Below are 19,635 nucleotides of genomic sequence, written 5' to 3' on the forward strand. Positions count from 1 at the left end.
AACAAACATACAAACACACATTCATTTTTATATATATAGATATAAAATTTAAATTTATTGTAAAATCGGGATAACAATAAAAATCTGTGATCACTTAAATTTTCCATCAAAATGTATCTATTTATGTATATAAATATCGATATTAAATCTCATTAGGGTGTCCCGAATCTTATGTACGCAGACCTCCTAAGCATGGGAAAAATAAAACTAATGTATTGAAAAGTTTCTTAAAATTTTTAAAAATTACTCAAAATTTCGCAATATTTTATCACTATAAGCTAATTGTGGCTTTTATATTACATTTTGATGAAATAAATAAATAAATAATTTTGCTGGTAAAAATTATAGTTTTAAACACGCCATAAACTTTAATATTACAACAGATTAATAAAATGAAATTATTCCAACCTATATTTTAAACAGTTAACATTTTTTACTGGGGTGCAGAGTGAGTACTCCAGCATTGTGAACATAGGTTAAACATGTCAATTTTCGTTAACATATCTGAGCTAAAACAAATTATAGTAAGGTTATTAGAAAATTAGGCAACATGAGGACACTTTTGCTCTCCACTGTATATCAACTGCAAATACTGTATACAATGGCAGTACTGGTTTCAATGTTTGAGCTAAAAGAAATCTGGCTGCCTGTTTTATATGTCATTAGTTCTTCAAATGTGGCACCACTGTTCCCACGTTATTTACCATCGGAATATAATTAGTGCTACTAAACAATTTTAAATTAAAGAATGATATAATTATTTAATATTTGTTCACTTATATTAATAAAATAATTGAAATTATGTTTAAATTAGTTCTCAACAGATCAACACAAAATGTTTATTTTTTAAACAACATTTATAAGCAGTCAGTGCGCGTAAGAGAATGTTTTGTTTATAATTATGTAAACATTCTAATCAATTCATATAGAACTTTGCAGGTGGTGTTGAAAAAGTTAATAAAGACGTTAGCTCTTATTCCAAAGATACGACAAACTCCAAAAATATTAATGTCACTAAAGATGGAGAAATTAAATCTTCCACAGAGGATGGAGCAACCATAAACAGTCTTGAAGTAACACGACATGTTTGGCAGCCTAGTCCAAGTTTAGAAAAGGGAAAGCTCCTCAGTAATTACAAGAAGTTATCAAAATTCAGATTAACATGTGAGTATATAAGTTAAAAATCCATATTTGCAAGAACTTTTGACTTAATGTCCGAAATTTTAACAAATACATTTATACAACTACATTTGGTCCAAAATCAACATTTTTTATTTCAATCTAAATTTCATGATTGATTTGTAGTTTATTTATCCACTTAGAACCTAAGTATTCTTGAAAACTTTATTCTAATAAATTTTTATATATGGGTCATTTCGTGTCAAGTGATACAAATTTTCAGCTCTATCGGTCCAGAGGGGGTCAAAGTTGGATATTTTGTTCATATAGGGTTTTATTCAAATGAGTTAACTTTTCACGTATTGGTTCTAGCAAAAATTGTCCAAAGGAGTTCAGATAGCTATTCCATAATTGTTTCATTTTTTATATATTTTTTTTTTAGTTTTTTATTTTTTTAAAATGAGCCTTTATTTATTAGTATTACTAATACTTTTAATACTTATTAGCTAATCATCAAGTAAATTTTCAGCTCTATAAAAATACAGTTGTATTGTTTTAAACAAAGTCTACACATTCTTTTCTAAAAACATATTAATTTCTTTCTTTTTTTATATTTGTTGGCATATGGTTTAAGTCTTTTATATAAATTAAATAAGTGCGGAGTTGAGTTATTTGATGATCGCAGTCTAAAGTCATCTGCATTTCTCAGACTATGTATATGGTTGTAGATCACCTACATAATTTTATTGTTCGCACAGATAGGCTGGTGCTTTTTTGTATAAATAATATAGTATTTAACCTTAGTCTTTTGTGCTCAAAAGAAAGCTTATACAATTTCCTTTAACGACTTTATAGTCTCAGAATGGCATGCGAGAGGGATATCTATCAAAAAACTTTTTAACTCAAGAATAAGATATTTTGAATATGTGTCACTTAATTTTCCCCTATTTTTTCCAGTCCTTCGTATACAGTATACAATAATGCTACCAATAAAAACTTATTATTTTGGACAAGAAGAAATTTTAGATCCGATGATTAGAGTTAGTTATTGGCATTGTCACCTTCTGTATGTTACTGTTTGTTGTTTAAATTAGTGAATACTAGAACAAATATTATTAATTTCACATTTTAAGTGATCGCAATATAATATGAATGCTATATCTTGTTTGAAACGACAACGGTCCGAGTTATTGTAATGAAATAATTACTTTCAAAGTTATACGCCCCTAGTCTGTATTTCGATTACGTTTACGCATTCAGTTACGCTACGATCGAAAAAATGTATTCCAACAAAAAACTGAATCGTAAGAAAAAGAAGAAGCAATTCCATTTCGTTTCAATGCTTTACGATTGAGTGTATTCTGCATTACGATCAAAGCTTCGTTTTTTCAAGTTGTTTTTTATGTGGCGGAGAGTCGAATCGAAATACAGACTACCAAAGTTGCCAAAAGGAAAAAATTTCGACTCGAATTGAAATGCAGAATAGGGGTGACAATATCGTATTCTAATGTATCACAAAGAACAAACAATAGCCGATCCCAAACTATGGGACTTTAAATAACAAAATATCCATGGAAAAAGTCCATTTACATATAAATAATATTTCAATTAACAAAAATTTCAAGTTTCATGTTATCATATTAAAAAGTAATTATAAAATATAAACAGATAAATTTTGTTAATATCATTAAACCAAAAACGTATTTAAATAATCTGTATACAAACATTGTTTCGGCGTCAATCCGATATGGTTCAGTGTAAATGCACAAAAAGAATAAAACTTAAAGAATTATTAGTTTTATAAAAGGAGAAGATTTGTCTTCCTTTATTTATATATTACCTTAAGCATGTATGCACAACAAGAAGTGCTCTTTAAGGCTTCTATATGACGAGAGGTAAACAACTACTACTTTCTAAGTATGGAGGCTAACAAAGTTTAAATACAGTTAGCGGTTTACTCGTTGAAATAATAATAGTTTTCCATCAAAGATGTAAACTAAAGTAGTAAATCATTAGGATTTACACTTAGAGGAAAAATACCGCAAATAATCGATTTGTACTTAAACATTGCCGGCCCCCTTGCAACACTTAAGGTGTTGTAACTAAATAAATGACGAGTCATGAAGGACTCTCGTGGACTGTTTTTTCCAAATTAAAATGAGCCATGATCAGACTCCAGTTTTTTCTACTTGGGTCATTATGGACCCGTTTGAGCCATGATGAGACTCTGGTTGAGCCATGATGAGACTCTGGTTGAGCCATTAAGAGACTCTGGTTGAGCCATGATGAGACTCCGGTTGAATCACTTAGGACTCTTGCTATATTAAAAATAATTTAGGAAAAGGTTAGTAAAGTAAATTGATATATAGTGATCATTTAGGAATTCGAAACAACAAGTCTGCCATACAAAGCGATCAATAGTAAAATTATTTAAAAATTCTTCTTTCCATCTTTTACGATTCTATTAATACAGCGTTAGGGATAGACGTAAATCTCGAATTATCTATATTTAAATATTACCTCGTAAAAGGTTATAGTAAGTGTTTGCACGTAGTGCCTTGTCGTAGACGAAATGAAAAATAATGATTTACAAATATTTTAATTAGTAGCGGTTCTATTACAGATTGATAAACTAACTAGTTCCTACATCATTTGGGTTCATTACGATTCCATGTTGGAATGTAGCTATTTTTAGTTGGCCTATATCTTTCCTTCGTAGTAGATGAAATAATACTATTTACAGGACCGGTTAATATCCAACCAAATACTGTATTTTGAGCCAATAATGATCCGAGTACTTTTTTCCTAATTCCGGGTAAAATAAGCTGGGGGTATACATCAGCTCCTAATAATAATACCACGGGTCTGTTCCCGAAGGGATTCGAATCTGCCAAATGATGATTTGGCAATTTGTCGGCATTAACCGAAACCGAAGGCAGATTTCCTGAAATGCTTGGCAAAACAGATGCCGAAGTGTTTAATAAAAATGATGAATCAGTACTAGAACCTATTATCAAATTACAAGTCTTCGTCGAAATGGCCGAAAATTCCTCATTTACGCCCGAAAACTTCGCTGCTTCGGAAATGGTTGGAATTTTGAATCTTTTCCTCAACTTTTCAGAAATAATAGTACATTCTGAAGCAGGGTCAATTAAAGCTCTAACTTGATATCTACAACCATTGTGTATCAAGTCGACAGTTGCTGTACCCAATAGAACAGAATGATTTCGACGAGTATGGAATACTTGTTGTTCAGTAATGGTTCCTGTCGTAGTAGGTCTTCCAGCTGTTGTACCTGACAAAGTGGGCAGATGGTCATTAGGAGTTGGATTAGTGGGTCGTAGAACCACACTAGAATTGTCATCTAATGAAGTAGGAGGTACATTGCTAGTCAGTGTACCCAAAGGAGTAGAATAATTTTGACTAGTATGAAATACTTGTCGTTCAACTATAGTGCCTGACGTAGTCGGTCTTTCTACCAATGCAGTTGACGTGTTAGTAGGTCGTTGGTCATTAGGAGTGTGATTGTATGGTCGTAAAACCAAAGAAGAGTTGTCATCTAATGACTCAGTAAGTGCATTTCTAGAGTTTTGCGAAGCTGAAGAATCCCGATGTAGTGAAGTATGGTGCCGCTTATTACAAATAGAACAACGATGTTCACTTAAACAATCATTAACTTCATGTGAGTTAGCTAGACAATTTATGCAGCAATGAAATTTTTTAACCGTTCTAAATCTCTCAGTAATAGACATTCTATCAAACTGACGGCAAAAACGAAGTAAATGACCCGGTTTTTTACATAAAACACAAGCATTCGTAGGACTTGTATTCAAAACATGTGTCTTTTCCTTGCGTTCAATGCCTTCCTTATCAGTATTGGAACTCTTAAGATCGCGTATGCAATCTAACGTTTGGATTCTTTCGGTCAAAAACATGTCCAAATCTTTCCATAAAGATAAGGCAGTTTTGTCCTTAACACTTTGTTCCCATAGTGTCACTGTCTGAGAGGGCAGTCTTTGTATGCAAGTAAAAACGATAATTGGATCCCAATTTTGAGTGGGAATCTCATATATCGACCTTTTCAAAGAGGAACTAGTCTCTTCTGTTATTGTCTCTAAACCAAACAAACACTTTAACTGATTATTAACTAGCATTCGAGGATTTTCGTATGTATCTTTTAAACTTTTCCACGCTATATCAAACCCAGCATTAGTCAACGGACATTTAGATACAATTTCTCTCGCTTCGTTATCTGTTCTTTTCACTAAATAACATAATCGTTCGATATTACTCAGCCGACTGTTATTAATATATAAAGCAGTGAAAAGATCCCTAAATGTAGGCCATGAGAGATAATCGCCGTTGAAGATGTCCGTATCACATGGCGGAAGAGGTAGATTATGACTAACATTATCAAAATTTGAATCATTGTTTGGATGATGGGAAACTTTAGGCTTAGTCTTTGCTTCCAATTCATCAATCTTAATTTTTATCGACTTTGAACATCGCGCATAAACATTAAGGGTACTCTGGAATTTACTTTCAGCCACTTGAATATCTTCTGGCTCAGCGTCTTCAGAAGGTTCAAGATCGTCTAAACACTTATCGAAAGTAATTTTCACCTTTTCCCAACACATCTTCAATTCACTTTCCAAAACTTCGAAGTAGTACACGTGATGTTCTTCCTCGCGTATATTATTAAAGTTTGCCTCAAATTTTATAACGGCGTCTGAGGCACGAGTGAAACGTTCGAGGGCTGTCAAAGGCATTTTTCACAATTTTAAGATTGGATTTATTTTGGTAAAATACTATAAAAATAGGAAGCAGCTTTCAAAAATCACAAAAAATCGAAATTGTATTGTTACTTTCCAAACAAATTATTAAAAGTCAAATCGACCGACCGTAGGGTAACTAACAATAAATTAGTAAAAGGAGGAAGAAGAAGAATTTTATCTTTCACAACACAATTACTAATATTAAATTTGTGTGAACAAACCTTGCATTAAATGCAGTCACGAATTATTTTGATCACTATTTATTTCACTCAAAAATTAACACCAAAATAATTTTCTTTAAATAGTGAAAAGTTAATTTTTTATTAATTTGCCGAAAAACAAATGCAATTTTTAATTATCAATTATGGCTGTTGTCCAATGTAAACAAACGCAGCCTTGATTATAAAAGTACCGATCACTATCTGTCAACAGGTACTGTATAAAATATAATCGCGCAAGGATGTATTAAATAGGGATTAAAATTAATTCACAATAAATTATTATAAATTATTAATTCCCTTTTTTTGACAATAGACACTTGTTGTTTTCTTTGCTTTTTTCTTTATAAAACACACACACGTATATACATACTATGTATTTATGTATGTTTATATACTTTTTTCCTTTTGACACAATCACTTTAATATCAATTTACTAACCTTATTTAAATTAAGGCTTAAAGAAATCTCCAACAAAATTCCTTGGCAAGGAGTCTTCCTTTCATACGTTGGAGTATGTCCTTCTTAGTGTTTTATCCTCGATTCGAAAAGAGCATGTAATTATTCGGTTCGAAGCGACCAATGTTTCGGCGTCAATCCGATATGGTTCAGTGTAAATGCACAAAAAGAATAAAACACAAAGAATTATTAGTTTTATAAAAGGAGAAGATTTGTCTTCCTTTATTTATATATTACCTTAAGCATGTATGCACAACAAGAAGTGCTCTTTAAGGCTTCTATATGACGAGAGGTAAACAACTACTACTTTCTAAGTATGGAGGCTAACAAAGTTTAAATACAGTTAGCGGTTTACTCGTTGAAATAATAATAGTTTTCCATCAAAGATGTAAACTAAAGTAGTAAATCATTAGGATTTACACTTAGAGGAAAAATACCGCAAATAATCGATTTGTACTTAAACAAACATACTTACTTTTATTATGTAAATTTTGCACCTAATTAACTTCACCATAAATGAGAACTCAATATTAATGTTAATACTTATTGAGACTTTTTTTTAATACAATGAAAGTATTTTAACCGTCTTGTCTATACCCGAGCAAAATTACGTACATCAATACCCAACATACCCTGGTATGTCATACAATTTATATGGCTATTTCATCTTTTTATACATTTCTATATATAATTCAGATTATTATTAAAACTAATTTAATAATATGTCTGTATATATAAATTAAATAGTTTTTTATCATAAACCATTAAATTTTAGCATTTTTTTTAAGTTTTCTTATTGCTTTCCTATTAACAAAAATATCATAGGCAAAAAACCTAAAGAAAAACGCCTTCATAACGTATAATGTACATTATGCAGAATTTTACTTTGTAAAATTTTTACTTCAAGAAGCTATTACTCAGTGACCGGGAAAGATAGTTGAACAAAACTTTTTATATATTATTTATTAAGGTGTATAAAATCGATTAGCATTAAAGAAATTGTTTTTGCTTTCATAAGTAGGGAACTTTTTTGCAAAAAAGATTGCTAAGTCATGGTCAAAAATTAAAATTTTAAAATTTAAACTTAAATATTTTTGTTTATATGAGAATAAAATTATTATAATCAACATAATTTTACTTTACTAAGTCATATGCAATAAAAAAATTATTTCATAAAAATCGGCCCATATTTGTTAATGTTACAGGGTCCACAAATATATCACAATTCAAATTTATGAATAAAGACACAAGACTCTGTATTTGAAACTAAATTTGTTGTTTAGTTAAATTTTTTTCATAAGATACAAGAATATATATAATTCTAATAATAAAACATAAAATTTAAAATGAAACTTAATTTTTGTCCGATAACTGACATATATGTAATTTGTATACGAGGTAAAAATAGAAAATCGGACATAAATCGGTTTAATATAAATATATCTAACAAATTTTTGGAAAATGTATAGAAAACATTACTCTGAAAGCATAGTCCATAGCCGATACGATATATAGATCTCGAGATATATCACTTCAAAAATGAAAAACATACCCGGGTATGTGGTTAAACAAAAAACATATGTACACTTAAACAGTAATGTATTATTCTAATTTACAATAATGAGTTTAAGCACCATGCTTTTACAATAATTTAAGTGTTAAAACTATAAATTAAAATTAATGTAATAATATGCATTTGCTCCCGAAGCTAAAATTTTTAAAGACCAAATTAAAATGCCCTCAAACTCGCTTATAACGAACTTTGTTATAACGAATTCTCGGTTGTTACGAACAATTTTTCAAGTTCCGATATTTTGGTAACTATTTTCATACAAAAAATCATCTCTTATAACGAACTCAGTTATTACGAATCTTTGGATAAAACGAACTACTTTTTTGTAAAGAAATATATTAACATATAACATCAATAGTGTTTTTTTTTTGTAAAGAATATTAAATAAATTATATTTAATTTTCTTTTAATTTCGTAAAATGCCACTTTAATTTCGACATCCATTAAAAAAAAAACTGAAATTAAAGAATGGGCTAACAACCAAAACATATGGGCAATTCCATACGATTGTATGTGACGTTCCTACGCTTTCAGAGTGGTATAGATTTTGTAAAAATAGGAGTACACTTTTGTCATTCTGTTCAATTTAGAGAATACTATATTTGCAAAAGGAATAATATATTTGCATTTGGAACCTTGTTTCCAAAAATATGGATTAAAATATGGCGATATCATACGTGACTAAAAACAGAAGTGTATTTGTTTTAATTTGTTACACCATGGGACATATTTTTCATTCGTAATCGATAATTTTTAAATAAAAAAAAATAAATTTTACAATGAACATTTTTCAATATACCTATTAATTTTACATTTCAGCACTTGTGGTAATAACAGCAATGGGCGGATATGCCATGGCTCCGGCGCCATTTGATCCAGCATCGTTTTTGTTATGTTCTTTAGGTACTGGTCTTGTTTCAGCAGCGGCAAATTCTATTAATCAATACCATGAAGTTCCATTCGATTCGCAAATGTCAAGAACGAAAAGTCGGGTGCTTGTGACAGGACAATTGACACCGTTACATGCGGTAGGATTTGCTGTGGTTTCAGCCGCTTCTGGACTAAGTATGTTGTACTTTGGAGTAAATGGCCTTACAGCAGCCTTAGGACTTGGCAATCTTTTCCTATATACATCAATTTACACCCCAATGAAACGAATGTCAATACTGAACACATGGGTGGGATCTGCTGTCGGTGCTATTCCTCCATTAATGGGTTGGGCAGGTTGTTGTGGTAGTCTGGATGCGGGAGCTTGGATATTAGCTGGTTTGTTATATGCATGGCAGTTCCCTCATTTTAATGCGCTATCTTGGAACTTAAGACCAGACTATTCGCGTGCTGGATACCGTATGATGGCTGTAACAAACCCGGGCTTATGCAGACGAACAGCTTTAAGATATACATTTATTATCGGTGCCCTTTCTTGTATTGCCCCAGTGTTAGATGTAACTAATTATTGGTTTGCTCTGGAAACGTTACCTTTAAATGGATACTTTTGTTATTTAGGTGAGTTTTTCTGTCTAAATTATGTATATATGTTTAATTTCCTAATAAACAAGAAAGATTCCTGTATTCGGCTGTACCGAATATTATATATCCTTCTTCATGATGTGTTAAAATATCTGTCAGTATAAATTTTATTACAAAAAATAAAAAAATACCAGTTAAACGCAAAATTCCCACTTAATCCGGGCTCTACATACTTAATTACATGTTTCTAGCTTTAATATTATAGTAAATTCAAAAAAGGCCTTTTGAAGAACGAAAATGTTCAAAAAGTTCTCTTTTATAAGTTCTCACTTAATCTGGGCTCTACATACTTAATTTCATGTATCTAGGTTTAATATTATAGAAAATTTATAAAGTACCCTTTTGAAGAACAAAAAAGTACCAAATTGTCCCATTTTATAGGTTCTTACTTAATCCGGGCTCTGCATGCTTAATTTCATGTTTCTAGATTCAATTGATAGAAAATTCAAAAAGGAATTTTTGAAGAACGAAAAAGTACCAAAAAGTCTTATTTTTTGCTCCCCCGAATTAATTGCCACTTTAGGTGCCATCGAACCCACTGTGCAACGTAACGTGTTGTTCTTTCTTTGCTTTGTTTTTTTTAAACAAGGAAGTACAATAACAAAATTTCCGTTTGTTTATGTGTGTTGTTGTTGCTTGTTTATTATTTCTGTCTCAACATGCATGAAAAATCGCAATTTTAAATTTTCAGAGGTTGTCTCGGACTCCAAGACAACCGTTATTTATGAACAGATTTTACTGATTTAAATTGGAAACTTCACGAAAGCATATCTGACAGAATTATTAAAGATTTGCATCCCGTAGATACCTGGGGCCTTCAGAAAATTGTTTTTAACAAACATACAGATAGACAGACGGACATAGCTTAATCGACACCCCATCTTTAAGGACACCTTCTCACGAAAATGAAGGGTATAAAAATAATTGCCAAAAGATACAGTTAATCCTTTCGCTACAAGTTTTAATTGGCTGGTTCAAAAAATCTAATTTTTTGAATTTGTGCTACTATTACCGTAGAAACAATAAGCCAGCAAAAAAGACGTGCAAAAAAGTAGTAAATACATGGGTTCAACTGATAATTAACTGGTTCATATTTAGGTGAAACAAGCATGATTTTAACATTAGTATGTACATATATTCGTATTAACAATTTTGTTAAACAAATTTTAAAGTTTTAAGAAAATCTCCATTAAAAGTGAGGAAAGATATGTAGAAAAGTCACTACAAATAACATATTCGAACTACATCAAACTTTGATGAAGAACCCATGAAATTTATATAAGCAAGACGTTGAAAGAATGTGGTTTGGCATCCAAATATCGAATTTTTACTGCTTCTAAAAATAAGATTAGACGTAGTTCAAAGTTGTCAAAATTGAACAACATCCCTCCAATGACACGCTAATGTAAAATTCATAGATTTTTCACCAAAATTGGAAGTATGTTATTTGTGGTGAAAATTCTATTTTTTTTCCTCATCCAAATATCGAATTTTTACTGCTTCTAAAAATGAGATTAGACGTATGTAGTTCAAAGTAGTCAAAATTGCACAACATCCCTCCAATGACACGCTAATGTAAAATTAATAGATTTTTCACCAAAATTGGAAGTACTTCAAGTATGTTATTTGAGGTGAAGATTCTACTTTTTTTTGCTGGGATATGGACAAAATATTTGATGCCTTTTGCGAGAAAATGGTGGGTGATAGAGAAAAACTGGTTTCAGCAGCTAAAAATACATTAATTGTAGTCGAATTGGTTTCATAATCATATATCGAAATCATCGAAATTATTAAAAAAAATTAAATTTGAGAGTCCTTTATTTTTCTATGCATTTTTTTATTTCAGCAACGTCTGTACCGTATCAGCATCTGAATACAAATGACAATGTTTTTTTTATACACCAAAAACATTACCTGAACATTAATTTGTATCCATATGGATCAGTGGTGCTCAAACACATACTCCCATAGACCACCATAGTTTTATTTGTGTTGGAAAAGCAGCAGAGATCAGAATTCGTTTCAAAATAAAATGACTACAAACAATAGAGTATATGCTAACTGTCAAGTATTTAGTATGCATTTTGACAGCCAGCGTATATCAAAGTCTATATATAAAAAACTATCAACTGTTCTCTATCATTCTCTTCTCAGCTTTCTCAAAATTTTGTTGTTGTATTTCTGTGTGTTTTTTAAAAAAGTTGCGCACAGACCTTGCTTTGACAAGTGCTGATCAGCAACTGATTTGATTTTGTTTTTCAAGTTGAGAGCAAACCAACTGATATTGCTCATAAGAGGAAGAAGAAATAAACTAGTGTATGTGTATCAACTTAGCGTCAGCAGAATTTTCTTACCCTATCACGCGTGCTATGAAATCTCAATATTGAACTCCTCTGATATGGATACATGCAATTTTTAAAGAATTCCTACGATTTTCTGAATTTTTAAAATTAACAACTTTTAATGGAAAGGATTAAAAAGAAAATACTAAACCCTCCACCATTATCAGTGGTGATAGAAAGTATATCGTCACCTGAAACGCAAACGGCCCTAACTAACCAAAAATTCAAAATCGATTTTATTGTTGATTATAATGTATTGCATCAAAACATATGTATTGCATCAAAACATATGTCCACACAAAAAATTGGACTCCTCCGACCAAAATTAGCGATTTCATTGACATATGAATTTTCTCCGTTATTGCATCCATAATTACTGGGGCACTAGACGTATATTTAGCAGTCAAATCTGCATTTTCGTTGCCAGGGATGCCAATGTGGCTTGGGAGCCAATAAATTTTTACCTTATTCTCGTTTCCTATAAGTAACTCGCGTATTTTGATGGTAATGTTCCATTTGTTGTTGAAAGTGCTTAAAATAGCTTTCATCACCGACAGGCTGTCAGTGGAAATAATACATTTCATTTTTTCAGCTAAGACGAGACGGATCGCCTGGTATATGGCACAAGCTTCCGCCATAAAAACAGATGAGTAGTCTTGAAGAGTTTTTAAGATGAGGTTCCTACCGTCTTCGCCTACAACGGCATATGCCGGAAGGGTGTCTTGCTATTTGGTGCCATCGGTATGTAAAAAGTGCCATCCTTTGGATTTTAGTTTATCTTTCTGTTCTGCTGAGGAAGGTAATATCGGAAGTTTCACTCTTTTTGAGTTTGGACAGAGAAAGATCAATACTGGAGTAATTGAATATCCAAGGCGCCTTCTTAATAACTTTTTTTGACATTTTATGTTGCAAGTTTAACTCTTCTGTCAGAGCAAAGGACTTTGCAATCGCTGAAATTATTCTCTTTGGCTTTTTACTATTAATAATAGAGGTGATGTCCTTGTCAATGACAGAATTGGTACTGTTTAGAAGTTTTGGTAAATACCTTGCTTTGACCTCATAAATTCTGTCTTCTATACTGGGGAGACTCGTTTCAGCAAGCATATTGCTAATCGGCGTGGTTCTGAAGGCATATACACATGCCCGGACAGCACGGTGGTAAGTTGGTTTTATTATATTTAAACTAGTTTTGCAGGAATTGCCGTAAAGAATGAGACCGTAGTCTATTTTTGATAAAACGAGAGTTTTAGTTAAGTATGACAAAGTGTTGATATGCACGAAGCTCTTATGTGATAAATAGCGAATAATGTTTACCCTAGGCAACAGAGAGTTTTTAAGTTGAAGCAGGTGTTCTTTCCAACTGTAGTTGTGTGAAGAAATATAACGCCTAAGGCTTTTAGCTTATTTACATTTTGTATATTCGTACCATCAGGTTGTATTGAGTAGTTATTAGAATCACAATTGTGCTTACGGCATATATGAAATTTCTTTGTTTTATCTAAAGAGATTTTTGCCCCGGAATATTTGGTCCAGTTGTTTATTTTTTGGAGGAGGCCTGTTAAAATATCAGTTGTCTCACTATTGTCATTCTTCTTACAAAAAATATATAAATCATAAAGACAATGATCTAAAATCTGGTGAACATACATAATTTTACTGATTTCGTTAAAAGCAATCTGAAATAGGACTACCGACAGCGGTGATCCTTGTGGTATACCGTTACTTAGAGGAAATGATTTTGATAAAGTTCCATTAACTCTGACTTTAAACCGTCTATTTGCCAAGAAAGATTTTATAAAGTTGAATATTTTAGGACCAATCGGCCAAGACTTTAAAACGTTTAAAATAACATGTGACCCAATTCTATGAAATGTTTTTTCAAAATCAATTGAAAGAGCAGTGACATGGTTTTTTGCAGAAAGGGCATTGGTGATGTAGTAGTCCATATGCAGCAGTGCATCATCGCACCCCTTATTGGCTTTAAAAGCAACTTGCTCCTTAGCGATTAGTTTTTTTGTTTCCATAAACCAAGACATTCTTGCAGCAATAAAGGAACCAACCGTTGCAGGATTTTTATTTTTTGGTATGGGAACTACTACTGCCAGCTTCCAGGTGTGTGGCAATACGCCACTGTTAAAAATAGTGTTGTAGGCTTCTAGTAGTTTTAATTTCGATGTATGCTTAAGGTGTTTAATCATTTGATATGAAATGCGATCTAAGCCTGGCGTAGTGCCCTTTACTTTACTTAGGCAGTTGTTTAGTTCTGACAAACAAATTGGAACTTCATGCTGACTGGCAATCCTATATTGTGTGCTATTTATGACTATTAAGTTGACTGAGTTCTTGGCCGAGTTAAATAAAGGTGGAAAGTTTTCATCTGAACTATACTTGGCCCATTCCTCACCCAAATGGTTAGCGATTTTGTTTGGATCAGGGATTGACTCATGCTGTGTGTTAATGGTCTTGATAACGTTAGTAGATGATTCTCGTGTAATTCTGTTGATTTTATTCCAAACTGTTGAGATGGGCGTGTCCCTATTTATATCCTCAGTGAAACGTTTAAAGCTTACAATTTTTGCTTTCCTTAATTAAATAAAACCGCGTTTTGCTTTTTATATGCAATTAAATTCTCTTGATGAGGAGCGGATTTAAACTTTTGCCATGCCTTCATCTTAAGGTGCCTATAATCAGCAAGAGCATCATTCCACCATGGGACTGGCGACCTAGCTGGTCTATAATTATATGTGAGTTGTGGTATGTGACAATTGGCGGCAGAAAGAATGCATTTAGTCACTGTTGCGGCAAATTGGTTGCTGGATTGTGTTATTTGACGAGATGCGATCTCTTTATCTGCAGAATTTGAGAAGTTGTACCAGTCAGCTTTATGTAGTAAAAATTTCTTAGCTTTGACAGGCCTGAAGATTTCTTCTGACAATTTTAGAATTAATTTAATAGGGAAGTGATCGCTGCCATGTAAGTCATTAAGTACATCCCAGGATGCAAAGGGGAGCGAGCAAAGCGAGAGATCAATATGGGAGTAAGTATTATGGGTGGAGAAGTGGGTTGGGCTACCATCATTAAATTCCATTAAGATCCCTCTATTGTTATTATTTGTCGAGCCCCAGATCGTGTTCCAGCTGCTAAAGTCGCCAAAAATCAGCAATGGCGTGGTAATAGATGATATGATGTTGGAGATTTCATTTATAGAGATATGCTGGCATGGTGGTATATAAAATGAGAGCACTGTTAACGTTTAACTTAGATTGACTTCTATTGCAACTACTTGGTATACTGAGGTTATGTTGATTTGTCTATGAGGTATGCACAGTGGTATAGGAAAAAAAAAAGAGGGAAATAATTCGGTAACTTCTAAACGGTTAATCCGATTTTAATGAAATTTGGTATGCACAAAGAGGAGGTGTTGTCGAGTTTAGGTTTTGAATTTGGACCTTATAGGCCAACCAGGGGCCCGGCGGGGGGTCCTCAAATTAGGACACCTCGGCTATGTTAAATTTTTAAAACGATCCTATTTCTTCATTTGAGTTCCGATTTAAAAATTAAAATTTTAAAATTTTTACCGTTCTTACTTTAGTTTTTTGATAATAGCGGGTCCAAATATTCCCGATTTTCGCCATTTCTTTTTTTATTCGCTTAACAACAAGTTTATATATCAAGCAGTGAAAGAATTATGTAAAAATCATGACTGAGTCCAAAGTTATAGGCATTTTAATTTAAAAAATTAAAAAAAGGCGATTTTTTGCCATTTTTTTGGGAAAAAAGTATCTTTTTCTTTTTAAGTTATCTAAAAAGTTTCTAAGAAGATGTATATAGAATTTATACTTTTTGAAAAGTTTTATATGACCCAATATGTTCTTAATCATTTTGTAACGGGTTTCGATAACCCCGCCCCTGGTATGGATATAATAGGCAAAAAACCAAAAAATCCCATTTTTGGGATTTTTTAAAACTTTTTTGGGAATTCCGGGATTTCTAATAAGAAAATTCGAACTTTTTATTTAATTTTAGATTTTGAGTAAAAAAATCTACCTAACTGTAAAATTTCATCAAAAAATATTCATAAATAAAATTTTTATTGCAATTTGAAAAATTTGTATCTTCGCAAAAACTGAATAAAAAACATTTTTTAATTTTTTTAAAAAAAGTATTCCGCGAATTTTTTAATTTTCAAAAATTATATACAGTTTTGAAAAATAGACAAAATTACCTTTCCATTGATATATAACATGCCTACCTAATGTTTTTTAAGTGACAAATTAATTAGGGAAAACTCAACATCTTTTAGAAAATTTACCTAGCACTATTATTTTCATCCATAACGTTAACTCTTAAATTTGTTACATATATTAAAAAATTTTCAGGTATTATTTTTTAAACTGTAATGATTTTTACCCCTATAGGTCACTTTAATAGGTAGCTTATTAAAGTGACCTATTGAGGAAAAATTCATTACATAAGGATACGTTAGACATATTAGGTAGAATATCATAACCCTTTAAAAAATAATTTAATTTAAGTACCTGTAATTAATATATAAGTCAGGTTTATATCTGTTTGTAATTATTTGTAATTTTCTAACCATGGCGATCGTACTAAAAAAAAATGATTTGTGCTCCATTTTATTTGAACACTCTTCAGCTCCTTTTCAAGATAAAGTGAACTTCTTATTGAAATATATTGAAACTGCACATAAAAATAAAGTGGATAAAACTGATATATGTAAAATTGAAAATTTTATAAAATCAGTTGATATAAAACTGAAGAGTGTTCGGTATTCCATTGCTAAATTTCGATCGAAATTTTCTGATTGGCTGGATGAATGTGTAGAAGTTGCTATTTGCGTATCAACTGTTGGTGCTCCCTGTAAGCAGTATGAGGATTTGAGCTCAAAATCTAAGAGGAAAAGGTTATCAACTTCACTAGAAACCTTATCTAACGAAGAAGTTTCGGACACTTTTAAAGCAATGTTAAGAAAAGAAAAACAGCCTTTGGATGCCATAGTAGGTAGGTAGGTAGGTTGATAGGAGGATGTATACTACATCAAATCCGAAGAAATACACCTAGGCCACTATCGGGCCTGTTGTGCGCTCCAATTCAAGAAAAAAAAAAAAAAAAAAAAAAAAAAAAAATTGTTCACTGAATGTATTATTTTTCCATGTTCAGAAACTCAGTTTCCTGGACGTAATTCCTAAGAATCTTCCAATCGGTGTTGGTTAAGAATGTTATTTCTGGAATAACATCACTTCCAAGATACTTGGATCTAACTTCGACGAATGCCTGACAATGGCAAAGAAAGTGCTCCAGAGTTTCACTGTCCTCTCCACATGCTCTACATTCGTCTGAATTCGCACGTCCAATTTTGTATAGATGTGCTCGTAATCCTGTGTGTCCACTGAGAATACGTACCATCATACTAACCTCAGACTTGCTCATTTTGAGAAGATTTCTCGTCTTGCTCTCATCAGGGTCACCCCATAGAATCTTTGTGGTTCTACCCACCGTTTCATTATTCCAAGAGGCCTTATGGGATTCTCTCATCCATATTTTTAATTCAGCTTTTGTTGCGTCGAATGGTTTTGCGTTTGTCAGGTTAACTACATCGAGCTCCCTTCCCTTTAAAGCTATTACATTCGCCCTTTCGTTGCCGGCTACTCCCGAGTGGCCTGGTACCCATATGATGTGAACCTTACCTCTGGGAGAGTATTCAGTTAAAGCTTTCTTACAATCCAATACGGTCTTAGATTTAATTCTATCACCTGATATCGCACAAATTGCCTTCTGGCTGTCGGTAAATATATTAAGCCCTGTGGGCGCCATATTTATTCTAATCCAATTTACACATTCCGTTATTGCTCGTACTTCTGCCTGGAAGCTTGTGTTATGATTAGGTAAACGGTGGTATATTTCTGTTTCTGGGTCTTCAATATAGAACCCCAGACCCACTTTGTCCCCTAATTTAGAGCCATCCGTGTAGCAACGGATTCCTACTGGTATTTGCTCTAATGTTCCGCTTGACCAAGACATTCTATCTGGGATTAGCGTTTCAAAGTTTCCGACATATTCAGTGTCTGGTATGCGATCAGGCACGTCCGATGAATGTGTATAACCTTCCAATGTGTCCAGTATACATTGATGACGTGTCCTATAACCGTTTTTGGCCAGTTCGCCTAAAGTAAAGAGCCGTTCGGCTGTAAGCGCCGCCTCATATCTTATATATGTTTCAATGGGTGGAATATCTAGCAACGTTTCCAGAGCCTTGGTTGAAGTAGTACACATGGCACCACTTATACCCAAGCAGCATGTACGCTGAACTCCCTGTAGTAGTTTGATATTACACTTTTTGTCCAAAGCAGTCCACCAGATTATTGAAGCATAAGCTAGAATTGGTCTAATTACACTTTTATAAAGCCAATTTGTCATAGTAGGACTAAGACCCCATTTCATGCCTATGGTTCTCCTACATATCGCCCAGCACCGATGTGCCTTGTTGATCCTATCCTCTATGTGGTGTCTCCATTTTAATTTCCGGTCAAGTATTACACCTAAGTACTTAACTTTGTCTGTCACCGGTATCTTCTTGCCCAAGAAGCAAGGTTCAGTATATGTAGAAATTTTTGTCTTTCTTGTGAAAAGACAGATTTCCGTCTTCGCCGGGTTAACATTGAGGCCTCTCGGTTGAGCCCAGCTCAAGGCCGTATTCAGAGCCTCCTCAGCTCTTCTACACAAGTAATTTGGATCCTTTCCCTTTAAAAGTATTACGACATCGTCTGCATAGCAGACAGGTCTAAGTCCTTTCTCGGTTAGGGTCCTTAGGAGGCTATTAATCGTGGTGACCCAGAGTAAAGGTGACAAAATGCCACCCTGTGGTATACCGCGAAATACCTTTTTCCTGATAGTTATATCGTACATCTCGCAGCTTATCCATCTGTTCCTTAGCATGTAGTTGATCCAGTTACGGAGCACCCGGTCAACATAAAACTGGTCTAGGGATTGGATAAGGGTATCAGTGTGCACGTTATTGAAAGCGCCTTCGATGTCAATGCATACTGCCAGTGTATACAGTTTGCTATCGAAAGATTCACTTATGTAGTGGACAACTTCATTTAAAGCGGTCTCCACCGATCGTCCCTTTACATAAGCATGCTGCTTATATTTAAGGTCATTGTATGGTATGCTGCTTTTAACCATGCTATCGACTATCCGTTCCAAGGTTTTAAGTAGGAAGGACGTAAGACTTATCGGTCGATAGGACTTAGGTGTCGCATAGCTAGGTTTCCCTGGTTTGGGTATAAATATTACCCTTGCATCCTGCCATTTAACTGGGGTATATGCCAATTTTAAGCATGCAGTGAATATCTGTGACAGATGTACGGAAACCAGTCCCGCCTCCATCTGCAAAAGTGCCGGGAAAATTCCATCCGGCCCTGCAGCTTTATAGGGAGCAAAGCTCTTGATTGCCCCTTTAACCATGTCAGTTGTAATAACTATTTCCGTGTTACCCTCCCCTTCCTCCAATATCGGTTCATCTATGTTATTCGATATACCGGGTGGGAAATGAGAATCCATTAGGAGTTTCATTGTCTCCTCCATATCCTCAAGCC

General features: G+C 33.1%; 1 protein-coding gene across 1 annotated transcript in view; it reads left to right on the forward strand.

Moving 5' to 3' along the window:
• The first annotated feature begins 621 nt into the window (after positions 1-621).
• The window catches only part of LOC119607436 (protoheme IX farnesyltransferase, mitochondrial), a 38,066-nt gene continuing 19,052 nt past the window's right edge, over positions 622-19,635 (forward strand). Inside the window, exons 1-3 of the mRNA XM_037961325.1 lie at positions 622-876; positions 930-1,164; positions 8,964-9,650. Of these exons, the coding sequence (XP_037817253.1) occupies positions 802-876; positions 930-1,164; positions 8,964-9,650 (997 nt within the window). The 5' untranslated portion in view covers positions 622-801. The remainder of the gene's footprint in view (positions 877-929; positions 1,165-8,963; positions 9,651-19,635) is intronic.

Source organism: Lucilia sericata, unplaced genomic scaffold (genome assembly GCF_015586225.1).
Source record: "Lucilia sericata isolate MDLA Ls3-8-SP2 unplaced genomic scaffold, ASM1558622v1 Contig000695F_arrow, whole genome shotgun sequence".
NCBI lineage: Eukaryota > Metazoa > Arthropoda > Insecta > Diptera > Calliphoridae > Lucilia > Lucilia sericata.